At 48.2% G+C, this 12745-nt stretch overlaps 1 protein-coding gene across 1 annotated transcript in view; it reads right to left on the bottom strand.

Moving 5' to 3' along the window:
• Positions 1-416: 416 nt before the first annotated feature.
• Positions 417-12745, bottom strand: part of LOC144161128 (uncharacterized) — a 55703-nt gene continuing 43374 nt past the window's right edge. Inside the window, exons 9-13 of the mRNA XM_077692091.1 lie at positions 9202-9343; positions 5125-5216; positions 971-1034; positions 649-724; positions 417-549 (exon numbers count right to left, since the gene is read on the bottom strand). Of these exons, the coding sequence (XP_077548217.1) occupies positions 438-549; positions 649-724; positions 971-1034; positions 5125-5216; positions 9202-9343 (486 nt within the window). The 3' untranslated portion in view covers positions 417-437. The remainder of the gene's footprint in view (positions 550-648; positions 725-970; positions 1035-5124; positions 5217-9201; positions 9344-12745) is intronic.

Below are 12745 nucleotides of genomic sequence, written 5' to 3' on the forward strand. Positions count from 1 at the left end.
GCGAACTATTAAGGTTACGTTGGGGCTCAATATACTTCGGCGGAACCTTCCAGTGGTATGCCAAGTAGACTAAAAATGCAAATGTGGTTTCGACCATGCAATCGCTCCTTTTTACATATGCCACAGCCATCTCGGCTTACGCCTTGCGCCGCCGCATCTACGAGACATGACATTTCGTCGTTTGTCTACAAAAAATTTCCAATCATAACTGATCGAAATTCTCATTTTAATATTCGCACATCAGATGTTATATGCATATACACAATACCAAACCCTAAATTACTCTTTAGGCCTATACTTACTTAAAACACCGGCTTTTTCTTACGTTAATATAACGCACTGCCATTACGCGCATTTATAAAATCGGCTGCAGCAGGCACGAACTGGAGGGGCTGCGAATACGCTCAACGAGTCGGTTATCCAATGGCTGCCGCTTTTTATTTCCTCCCATACGTCCAGATGACTGAGTTAACAGATCCAAGTTTGCCGAGGCTGCAATCCGATAAATAGCTGTAGTTGACTCCCCTGCAGAGGCTCCTCCACACGGCCCTGCGAAGAAATAATAATCACAAATAAAGGATTGCAAGAAGCTGCGCGAATACGGCAGTATACTAGTTGCGAGGCGTTTAAAGATCATTGCGTGCTCACCATGCGGAGAACCCGTGCCGCTTATAAATCAGACGCACGCATTCCACGTCGTCGGTTATGTCATCGTCCTCCAGATCTGTTTGAGAAAGAAATACACCACATACAAAACAAGTTTCTGACGAGTTAAATCACTGCGGCTTGACAGCATTACGTCGTTTCTTTTAACCCATTTCATCGCTCCATTATTACGACGCGTAATGAATTTCCCAATATTAGTCAGCTATTCTTAAAATCCTTGATGGCTTGTGCTACTGGGCAAAGCGGAGAACTTTGAACAAGAAGGAGAAAAAAAGAGGTGTGAGTAACAGAAAGGCTGCATTACCGGCGCAGTCAATGTAGCACTCGTTCTTCGGCCCCGGGGGACTGCACCAGTACCTGTCGTTGATCTGAAAGCAGGAGAGAGACAGTCGGCGGCACGCGCTCTCATTCTTGCGCCTACTTTTGCATAGGGCGAAAATAAAAAAAAAAACTTTACGAACAGAGTGGTTGCGCATGTCTTGCACGGCGCCTGCGGCGCTATACTATAGCGTATTGGCAATATTGCGCGCTGTCGTTACCTACTCGTTGCACAAAGGGGGGTTAAATAGTCTGGAGCAATCACAATTATCTCTCTCTCTCTCTCTCTCTCTCTCTCTCTCTCTCTATATATATATATATATATATATATATATATATATATATATATATATATATATATATATATATATATATATATATATACTGCAGTATGTGCATGAGTAAAACACACAATTGGAATTTTCAATTGCCTACCGCGTAGTTTTGCCCGAGAACTAGATCACAGGATTGCCAGGATTCACAGCCCGGAATAAATTCAAGCTTCTGTGTAACACGAATAAGCCATAACGCCCCAGAAAAAAAAAAAAAATTCGGATGTGGTAAGTCGTGTGGGGCTATCTTCAGACTACCGACGCAAAAGCCATATCGATCTATGGCCGTAAAAAACGGCTGAGTTGACTGAGACGTAAAATGACGTCATTCTTTAACGTTATTACGACAGTTTCAGCAACTGTCTGGACCCGGCCTTAGCACTACCTTACGGTATACATTGCGCCTTAGGTCAGCGAAATGTGCCAATGCGCCACCAAGCCAGCGAGCGGGCGAACGAGGCTGGAGTTGGCAGGAGCTTCCCATGTGTGGCCCGCATTGGCGGAACGACGGCCCGAACGAGAGCCGTTCTCGTGCAGGAAGTGCGGGCGAGGCACGCATGGAGGCACAATAATATACATCTGCTCGGTAAAGCACCACCATTATACTACACGAGGGAGTTGCTACTGCTGTTCTCGGTGACCGCACCAACGGTTGCGTGTTTGCTCGGATTCCCAGTTTGCCGACGGAACTCCATTCAAGGGAATCCTCCGAGGCGATGCTAATGCGTCTTTTTAACAGCGGAGCTGTTGTAGGTCGAGCCTTTTCGTCCATCTGCTGAAGGTCGTGCGTCACGCAGGGGTCGGAGCAGGTTCCTCTCCCTCCCCTAGAGCCTCCCGCCACTGACGTCTAGCTGTCGATTCCTTTGCGCGAACCGTAGGATTTGCGGGGTGACGGCGCTGCCGTTCTCGGGCGAGCGCCCGTTTACGTTGGAGCCGACTCAAGAGAACCACACCTCCGCTGTTTCAGCAGATTTTCACACTGGGTGGAACTGGGTTTATTGTAAGTCAAGTTTGGTTACGCAGCATGTGAAAGAATCAACAGCCATTTTACGTCGCGGATTCCACTGAGATTGCTGGCCGTAATAGTAACTGCAATTTTGTTTGCACCAAGAAATGTGGGCATACACGGCGGCGATACAGGCTAGGTAAAAACCAGAGGTGCGCGAATATAAAAATTAGGACTGCGAATCAGACATAGCTGCAAAAAAGGTAACTTAGTCAGCCAGGACGTGACAACTGAGTGTCCATGTAATAGTGCTTGATAAAAAATAGTACAAAAATAAAAATGAAAGATTACGGCAAGATAGAAAGCAGTGGAACGAAAATTTGCCATGCATTTCCAAGAAGAAATGCGGTTTCTCAACGTGCTATGAATAGAAGAAATATATTTGAGTGCCTGCAGCCACTCCAGTGATTGAAAAGAGGCTAGACATGCCACTGACTGGTATATGACCAGTACCTTGCTGCGTGCATTGCCTACAGGTGGTAAATCTTGATTCCTCACTTATTATCCCTATATTGACACAAAACTTTTTTTCGGCTTATAAATTCTACATGAGTAGCGTTCCACTGCATTTAGCGTACACGAGCGTTAGCAAACATTAGCGTTAGCAGGGGGCTTACAATTGTTCAACTTTTTGGGGGGTCGGAAAAAAAATACTCGATCCAAATGGGCCTGCCGTGCAGTGAAGCTTAAAAAGTTAGCTTGTCGTGTGGCACAGGTAACCATTACCAAAGGGAAGCTTTATTTCCTCTCTCGTGGCTTCTTAAATTAAGGCGAAAAATTTCTTTGTGGGACCGGTTGCGTTCAGTCAAAAGACTAGTGCGTTTCCACGTAGACCGGTTGGTCGACCGAAAAGGTCTGATAAGATCTCCGGACACACGGCGCGTGCGTGAAACCGGGCTTCCATTGTGCCAAAAGAATTACTTGAAAATTGCGAAAAAGGAACGGTTCTAGATAAGACACGCATCGATCATGAAGGAGGAGTACAATAGTATACATTTATGTCATGAACCACGTATAAGTATACATTTAGGTCACTCGTATACGCATACCACGCGAATTTTGCTGCGTGCACATCGTCTTTTGACGACATGAAAGCCCTCGGGGAACTTGCGCGTAGCGTTCTGCGCGAAGAACTGCAGATACTACAGGGAGATGAGCACCTATCAACAGTCGCTACCATCGCCTAAGTTATTTGCGCTGAAGTTCGCCGAGCAGTTTAGAGCCCCCGCTGAAGTCGAACGACCTGTTCCAACCCACACGGGTGGGCTGCGCATCCCGGCTTCTGTGCAACTTATGCCGATGTGGTCCTCGCTCCTGAGAGTTTGGCCTCGGTCGTCGTGGGGTGCGGACGTGTTTTTCGTTCGCTCCTGCGGGGCCGGGGCGGTATCGCGATTATGCCGGCCACGCGTCGCGAGCCATGGGTGTTTCGTTCGGGCGTCGAGCGTTCTGCTGCGTGGGGCCGTCGAGCGCCTGCTCCCGCTCGCCAGTAACCGCTCTACTACCACGAACATCACCCAGCAAGCTCCCCTCACTTCGGACCACCGCGCACGACTCATCGCAGCACAGCCTCGCCTCTACGCTCCACCGCTCCCGTCGAGAACTTCTCCCGGACGCAGCATGACGCCAGGACCTGTGTTTGTGATGTGTACTGTGTTCGGTGGCCCCCAGTGACTGTGGCAACGCTTCTTTTCCTCGCGGCGCCTAAACTTTTCTCTTTACCTATCTCCTTTTTTCTCTACCCTATCCTATTCATCCCCTTCTATATTCCCCACCCCCCGGACTGGGTTGTATGCCGGTGAGCCCCCAGCTGGGCTCAATAATATCCCCAGTCCATTTCTTTTCCTTTTCCATCAAACCACTACTACTACTCCTCGCTCCTGCTTCTGTGTTTCCGTCTACTGCCCCACAGCAATCGGGTCTGGCACCCTGCGACGTCCCGTTCCGAACCGGTCCCTGTACCACTGTGGAGAATGCTGAAGCACGTCATCTAGTCGGCCACTGCCCTTATCGCCGAGTGGGATTCTGTGGGTGTTCACTGCATACGCCGTCACCGTAATATGAGGAACGGCCACATGAAACTCCCACGAGGCATACCCTGACCTTTCCGGATAGTGCTCCGACGCTGCTCATCGCCCAGCCGCTCTCTAATTTGTGGCCAGACTGGTAACAGGAACCCGAACGTATACGTCGGGGAAACGGAAGCCAGCGAGCTCCGGGGGTGACGCCGCTGCGTATCACAGTCTAGAGCCTCCATCGACGCGACCAACTCCGTGAGCGCACCCCGTCATAGGTGAAGAATTTTGAAGACAGCGAAATTATTTCCGCCTGTCGTCCGGTATTCGTCGATAACCGCTCTTGAGGACACTGGCTCCGACTATTGCTCTCTTATTTGTAAGTTTCGAACACTCGAATACCTTGATTGATTGATTGTGGGGTTTAACGCGCCGACGCAACGCAGGCGATGAGGCGCGCCGTAGTGGAGGGCTCCGGATTAATTTTGACCACCTGGGGATCTTTATCGTGCGCCGAAATCTCGTACACACGGGCGTTTTTGCTTTTGGCCTCCACCAGAAAAGCGGCCGCCGCGGCCGGGAATCGAACCCGCGACCTAACACTCGAATACCTTGACGAGTGGAACTGCGCCGCGAATCCAGCCGAATAGCAAACCCTTTTCGCCAGTATACTGAGGTTTAGAATATTCGCACACCTAGTAAAAACGCTTACGCGTGAGCGTCAGCCTGCAGTAATAAATCCCCCACTCCTCCGGACTTGGTTCATTGCAAAATATTTGGCGTTGTTCACCTGAAAAAGGCCGTGGTCCAAACTCCCGTCCCAGTTCATGTGGCCGACAGCGCTGCTGTTGAAGAGGCTCTCGTGTTCTGCGATGCACACCCCTGCAAATATATGTAAAAAGATCGCTTAGTGGGCGCCGTATGCATTCAAGTGGCGCCTGCAAATGAACTCCAGAAGGACTGACAATTTGGCTAGTTGGTACTTGTTCATGATGGAAAAACTGCGCAAAGACGACGGACTTGGAAAAAGAAGGGATACAGGACACGCGCTGAAGAATGGAGACAGGAGCGCGCGTCCTGCCTCCCTTCTTTTTAGTAAGTCCGTCGTCTTTGCGCTGTTTTTCCATCATCCCAGTAAATGAGTAATTGACGGGTCTTTTACCGAAGGTCAGCCTTTATTTTACAGTTATTTTTTTTTTCAGTGTAATGATGCAAGACGTCCGTGCGTAAACCAGGCAGCGGTTGTCGTCGAGTTTCTCTGTCACGTCGCTATACGCGCTCTGAGCTTAGAGATCTGGTTGAACAGAATTTGTTCAAGCAGTTTATGCTAAAACAAACCGTTCTTAATAATACATATGGCGGACGCGCTCTCTACGACATGCCAAGGAATGAGGCATACTACTGCGGTTCTCGAACGAACTCTTTACTCACATGAAGTGGTGTCACAACCACGCGTCTCGGGGCAGACGAGGTTCTGCCCCGTTCGGCAACTCCGGCCACCAAGTCCCTGCAGCCGGTTGCTCGTTCAGCGGGCGAGAAGTGTGTGGGGAGAGTTGCCTAACGGGGCGCAGGCCCGCCGAAACGATCCCCACAGTATAAACCTTGACCCACATTGAGTTGCTTTAAACTGCACGAAAACTCTTCAGACTAATGCTAATTCCAGAGACAGCAAGTCAAAAGACAGGGTTCTGCGTTCCTTCGAAAATATCGAACAAACAGGTCCCTACTAAAGCTTTGAAAGAAATTACCAAACCGCAAGGCCGACTTCCATTTCATTCAACGGAAATTTATTGGGCGTCAGATGTAAAGGCCTTTAGTGAACTAAAATCGGACACGGGAAATAAATGCCACAGTAAATCAATAAAAACACACAAATCCTTGGGCCGTAAAAGAGCATACACTTTGATCTCCTAAATTGAGCCATGAAGACAAAATGCAAGTTTGTTCATTCGTAAGATTGCCTCGTTAGAATAACACTGACACAACTTTTAACGCAGACCTCACTCCACTAATCTGTATAATGAGGACAACAGAGAATGCCCATGCGACACCCTAGCTACTCATCCCCACTGAACCTAGGACGTATTATGGCTGAGGCCGGCAAAATACAATGGAATTAAACAGGTTAAACAGGAATTATAAGCTTGCAGAACGAGCTATTGTTGTTTAGATTTAGTACACATTCTTTTTATAGCAGTGAGAATGTTGGGATAAGCAATGTAATTCACGAACGTACAGGTGAACATAGAAGCACTAGTGCGTACGGCGCACATCCGACGCTGCACAGCCGTCGTAGTCGTCTGGCGCCTTAGGCTTGTCTGACACGACATTGGCCAACTGGAATAAGCGACACTGTCACTTACGTGACCCTACCTGTCGAGTCATATACAATATCTTACGACACGATTACTATCAAGCGTAACAATGAGCCAGGAACAAGTCTGGTCAGAAAAACACGGTGTGCGGAGAGGGGTCCTTTGGCGGTATACCGTTTGGCCAACTATGAAGGGAGACGGTAGCTGCAGGCTAACCAAAAATATTTTTTTTGCCGTGAGCGGCAGCCTTAGTCAACATAATAACTTTGGTTTAAACCTGCCCTGAATACCTTATTTCCGACGTCATGAAACACACCGTGGCGGGAGAATTGAAATTTTGGCTTGAATTGTTCAACTTCTCAATGAATAAAGCATCGTTTGCTGCCGGACAAGTGCCGAGGGCTCTATGAAACGCCAAATCTTTCCAATAAAGCCAACTTGTATTTTGTCTTCATGGCCCCTTTGAAGGCAAAACTGTTAGCGATGGACTCACAAAAGTGATCCTTCCTACAGGAAATCATAAGCTTGTAATGAGTATTTTACAAGGTAGCACAATTACCTCCTGTGGATCAGGGATTGCAACTGCAAAACATATTTACCGCACATGCAGGGTTAAGCCAATTCCTGTGGCATGGGCTTAGCCAGCTTAGGTGAGGGGTAGCCATGAAGATAACCCTGTTCCTCCCGTTAGGGACTAAAGTGGCCCACGAGTAACGGGACAGTGATCCCGATTCTCGCAGTCACTGTCAAGGAACGGGATATACGCGGCGATCCCACAGATAATACGGTGGGGGAGCATAGTTTTGAGTATACCGACAGAGGCAAAATCACGATACTGCCTTTGAGGCTATGTATACCTATACTCCATGTGCAAGCAAAGGGGGGAAACACTAAACATTGGACTCCGGAATCAGTACCCTTGCGAATGAACCGCGATAGGAAGTATCGTGCGCTATCGCATAGCATACAGCGTCATTTTTTGTTGTTGCTATTAGATTGCCTTTGTTTTTTTGTGGCTTATTTTTGTTATGACGCTTGCGCTTCATTTTGTTACCTGAATTTTTTATTACTTGAACTGCAGTCGCTACCGATGTGAGCGCCGTCGAATTTTTGTGACATAGTACATTTTGTGTCGTTCAGTATTTTAGAGCGTATATACCCTGTCCTTCTCAGTTATTTTATAATTTCCTGAAACGGACACTGAATATAGTTGATCACAGTCTTTTACGTCTGTGAAATGTGCAATTTTAGGAGCACTTACGCCGGATGCACTCGGACCTCCCGAATGAACACTCAGCCGAATGAGCTTCACACCTCCGAGTTAACTCGGGCCCGCGAATGAACCGCGGCCCGCTGAACGACGGAACGAAGTGTCCTTGATCGTGATGGTAATGATGATAGCTAGTGTAAATATTTGAAAAATATAATCAAATATTTGCATATTTTTTAAAATTTTCTTTCTTTCTCGCATGAGAAAGAACGATGCAAACTCTTTATCGTGTTAACTAAACGCTCGTTTAAGTTATGTTGGGCAGTAACATATTGCGAGACTAGTGCGTACACCTTTATGCGAATTTATCGACTCAACGCCAAACATACAAGGTTCCCTGTCTTGTGCTTGCGTGAGGAAAAGCTATAAGAGTATCACACTCGCTTATAGCTCCTTTCATTGCGTACGCGTCTCGTTGTTTCAAACTAGGTCCAGCAGAGGTCAAGAGCCCCCTTAAACAGTTTACTGCTGACATAATGTCTTAGCTCGCCGTTTGTATGTTTTATAGCGAAAATGGGCAGCTATAAAAATGGCTAGGGGAAAAATAAATGGGGAACAAAAAAAGGCAAATGATGCGGAGCCAATAAATATTACACCTGAAACAATATTGTTGCGACGATAGTTTGATTTTGTAATCCGGGTATGATTCTAACGCTCTCGCGTGTTCCACTTCTAAGTGCGTCTTGATTGTTCTCTGAAGTACCTAGTTTGTTGTGATAAATTCAGTGACACGCCAACAGGCATTGGATTCATTGCGGAGCCATGGTGAAGGCTGTCACCATTCAAATACGCTTCCACTCCTCTGTTGAAGCACTGTATATACATATGTACAGTCCTGGACAAATGAAATGCGTACACGTAAATGTGAACCAGCTAGAACCCACAAATAGCGCGATTTCTTTCCATTCAAGCCAAATTGATGCTTGGCTTGATTACAGTAATAAAGTTGGGAAATGTGCTTTCCAAATACACCAATAGTGCACCATTTTGGACCTCCACGGACAGCATTTCTCAATTTTTCGTGCCCTGGTTTCTATTTCCGTGTTCGCATTTCGTTTGCCCATTACTGTACACTTTTTTTTTCTAATGGCGATCTGAGGAAGCGACATTTGGCTCCCTCTCTCTCTGCTTGCGCCGCTGTGGATATTCGGAAGCAGTTCTGCAGGACTGAAACAAAAATGAGACAGTACGCACGCTCCCATGGCTCCTGGTCTACAGTCCCTGAATTGTTCCCTACAATTCTGTACAGCGCCGAAGGGAAAGTATTTTGGGAAGAGCTCACATTGGGGGATCTGGTCCTCGGGGAAGCGGTGCACCTGGAGCAATTCCTTGGCCAGCTCGCACTTGTCGAACACCTTGGCCCAGGAGCAAGGCAGGGCCACGAACGCGAACAGCAGCGCCAAGTGAAACATCGTCTGGCAAGCCTGCAGCCCCGCACACCCGCCTTCAACTCTGGCACATGCGCGCACGGACGAGCTTTATGAGTGTGCGCGGTCAGGGGATGCGCGAGAGGACGTGCAGCTCCTGGATCGGACGTGCACGGAGACCGGCCGCGACAGGACCGCTCGCCCACGCCTCATTAGCAGTCCGCGGGTGCCGCCTCTCGACACTCACGTCTAAATCGGCGACGGTAATCGGTCGACTTCTTGTCTCTCAAGTTTATCGAGTAGAAAGTAACAATGCGCGACCTCATGCGGAGCAGTGGCGCGCGAAAACGCTTCCAGCCATGTTCGCCCAGTTAGTGCTCGGCCGTGTTGGTCGCCTAAGCGGAAGTACGCGACCTGAGTGCGATTTGAACCAGTTTCTGCAGACGAGGGTCGCGATATTTTATTTTACCTTTCGCCCTTACGACCGTAAGACCTTGGACTGAGAAACTGGGCGTCCCCGTGAACGTGTTCTGCAACATGTATACCCGTGTAGCTCTGGTCAGAGGAAGTGTGTTTCTTGAAGGACACGTTGAGCGAAAATTTGGGTGTTCTTGCATAGCCTTAAACTCGCGCACAAGCGTTACACTTTATCTAACCTGAAGTCTGATTCTTTACCGTTCCGTGTCCTCCAAACGGCAAGGACCGTAAGGCTTGTGCGGCAGGGTAAGACGAATGCTAGCTGCCTGTCCAAATAGACGGTGATCGGCCACTCGGCGCAACACGTGCTTTACCGTGCCGGGCATGTTCCATGACCCGGTACCTCGCGTTCGTGCGTATCATGGGCATGCACTTCCGTTTCTGCCAATTTGTTTCTTTCCTGATTTAGGATAGCCGGCCTACTTTTGTCTCCTTATATCTTTCGCATGGCATTAGCTCTTGGCGATGTATAACATCACCGCGGTAGCTCTTCAGCTCTTTGAATATTCCTTTGCCGAAATAGACCCATTTACACGCAAAATATATTCCTCAAATATTCCGGCTGACCTCGCCATAACAGATCTGTAAAATGCATGAAATGAGGCAAATAGGGCGCACCTTACTCGCCAACAGTACAAGCGCCAGCAAGAAGGGGGTAAGTTTCGCCTACCGTTACAGCGACGCATGCATCCAGCCAACGACGGCATTGTGACAAGTGAGTATGTTACAAAATACAAGCCTCGCATTAGTTGGACCTTGGACAAGCAAGTGAGCAAAAGGTCGGGAGGAGTGCAGGAGAGTCACTGGGTCTACTGCACCGCTCCGGCGACCGAGCGAAGTAAGACACGAGCAGACAGGCTAGCAACCGAGCAATCGATCAAGCACGGGGAGGAAACGAGCATGCGAGACAGCGGACCAGTGAGTTCAGGATGTACACTCCCACACACATCCATACTCAGAATTTGGAAGTTGTGCTCCGAGTGTACCATTTCACCGGTAGGCGACGCTTCCCCTCTTCTTGCTGGCGCTTGTACTGTTGGAGAGTAAGGTGCGCCCTATTTGCCTCATTTCATGCATTTGACAGATTTGTCATGGCGAGGTCAGCCGGAATATCTGAGGAACATATTTTGCGTGTAAATGGGTCTATTTCGGTGAAGGGATATTTAAAGAGCTAAAGAGCTACCGCGGCGATGTTATACATCACCAAGAGGTAATACCATGCGAAAGATATAAGGAGACAAAAGTAGGCTGGCTATCCTAAATCAGGAAAGGAAGGCGCGGCAAAGAATGTTGAAATAGGAGAAACTAAAAAAAAATGGCCCCGTATCTGCTTCCTTTCTTTGTAAATGTCGTCGAAAGACGATAGTCGACTGGCGCCTGCATTCTCCTTCCCGTTTACCTCTCATGCTGTTCCTCTCCCGTCTCGTTCTTCCTAAGATAGCATGCTAGAGGTTTGCTCAAGTCATTTTAAATTTACCGCGTTCCTCTGCTCCAAGCCGGGTGTCTCGATGCCAGCGCGGCCGTACACGGTGGAGGCGCGCGTGAAATGCTTTACGTTTATAGAACCTCGTTGCCCTACTCCACGAGCGTTCCAAACGGAACGTGGATCCCATCTAGTGAAACCTTTCGTTGCTATTGCCGTTTGATTTCTTAAATGCCTCCAGGAGGTAGCGCCTGCAAGAGCAGGCGACGGTTTCCTGCCGTTGATGTAAAATTTCATTTACTATCGCAAAAACCGAGCATCCATGCATTTTTTAATAAAGGAACACTGCAAATATCACTGACGTATTGATTTTCTGCCTTATATTTGCGTAATGTCTTGTTCTTGTTCAACAATGTTGACAAGTATGAACACTGCCCCCGGATTTAGACGTTTAGATTTGGCTGTGAGTATATAAGATTATTGCGCAGCCTTCGTTTCAATTTGGCTGGTTGACTGAATCGAGTCACAGACAGACAGATAGACAGACCAATTTTTTTTTAATTTAAATAGCCCAAGAAATACTATCGTCTTTAAAAATGTCGGGCACTGGTTGAACCCAGATAAACCAAGTTCCAGCCGAGCGCGTGCTGTGAATGCGCACATAACTGCACCGCAAGACCAAACACAAACGCTGTTCGGCGCAGCCGGCGCGAATGCGCAGTCAACTTGGATGCAGCCGGCGCCTCCTTGTATCGCCTCCCGATGGCACAAGCCCTTACTTTTTCTCCCCATCCTCCTCTACGCACTCTTTCCCTTGGAACGAACGAGCGGTACAGGCGCTTTCACTGCGCAACCGGACGAGGCGCTGATGGATTGATTGATTGATTGAAAAGCGGCCGCCGCGGCCGGGAATTGATCCCGCGACCTCGTGGTCAGCAGCGCAACGCTAGGGCCACTGAGCCACCGCGGCGGGTACGAGGCGCTGGCTTAATTGACCTTGGCTGCTTGAAGCTCAGATTGACAAAAAAGGGCGTTTTCTGGGTTTGTACATGTAGCAATAGATATTTAATTCTAATACGCGATGATCCAATGAAGAACTACGCTGAACCTAGGAAGTTAAAAGGGTTGTGGGAATGCTTGACGCTGATTTGCCTGACGCTGACTGGCTTGGCGCTGAAATGAATTAACGCTGTTTGCTGCGTTTTTTTTCCTCGTACGCCTATGCTACTACGACAGCACACAACCACCAAAAGGATTTGATAATGACGACAACGTCGTCGTCCTTATCTTAATCCTCGTCATCTCTTTCCTCTGGGAGCGCAATTAAGGCCAACTGGTCAGATGCGAACGTGCTGCTGACGACCGCCATGTCTATCCAAACCTCGAAGTTGCATTTCTCGGCACAACTGTGGTTTTTACAGCACTGAGTGATTGTTCGAAAGATTGTCGAGTCTGCTTCATTGACAGTTGCGATGACCGTCTGGATTGTCAAACTCTGAGCATCGTCTGTCCTTTGCTTCTGGTTTCGACATAACCGCGATACTGTGATTGGCGGCACT

This window comes from Haemaphysalis longicornis, unplaced genomic scaffold (genome assembly GCF_048455015.1).
Source record: "Haemaphysalis longicornis isolate Haplotype H1 unplaced genomic scaffold, Haemaphysalis longicornis Haplotype H1 scaffold_1, whole genome shotgun sequence".
Lineage (NCBI taxonomy): Eukaryota > Metazoa > Arthropoda > Arachnida > Ixodida > Ixodidae > Haemaphysalis > Haemaphysalis longicornis.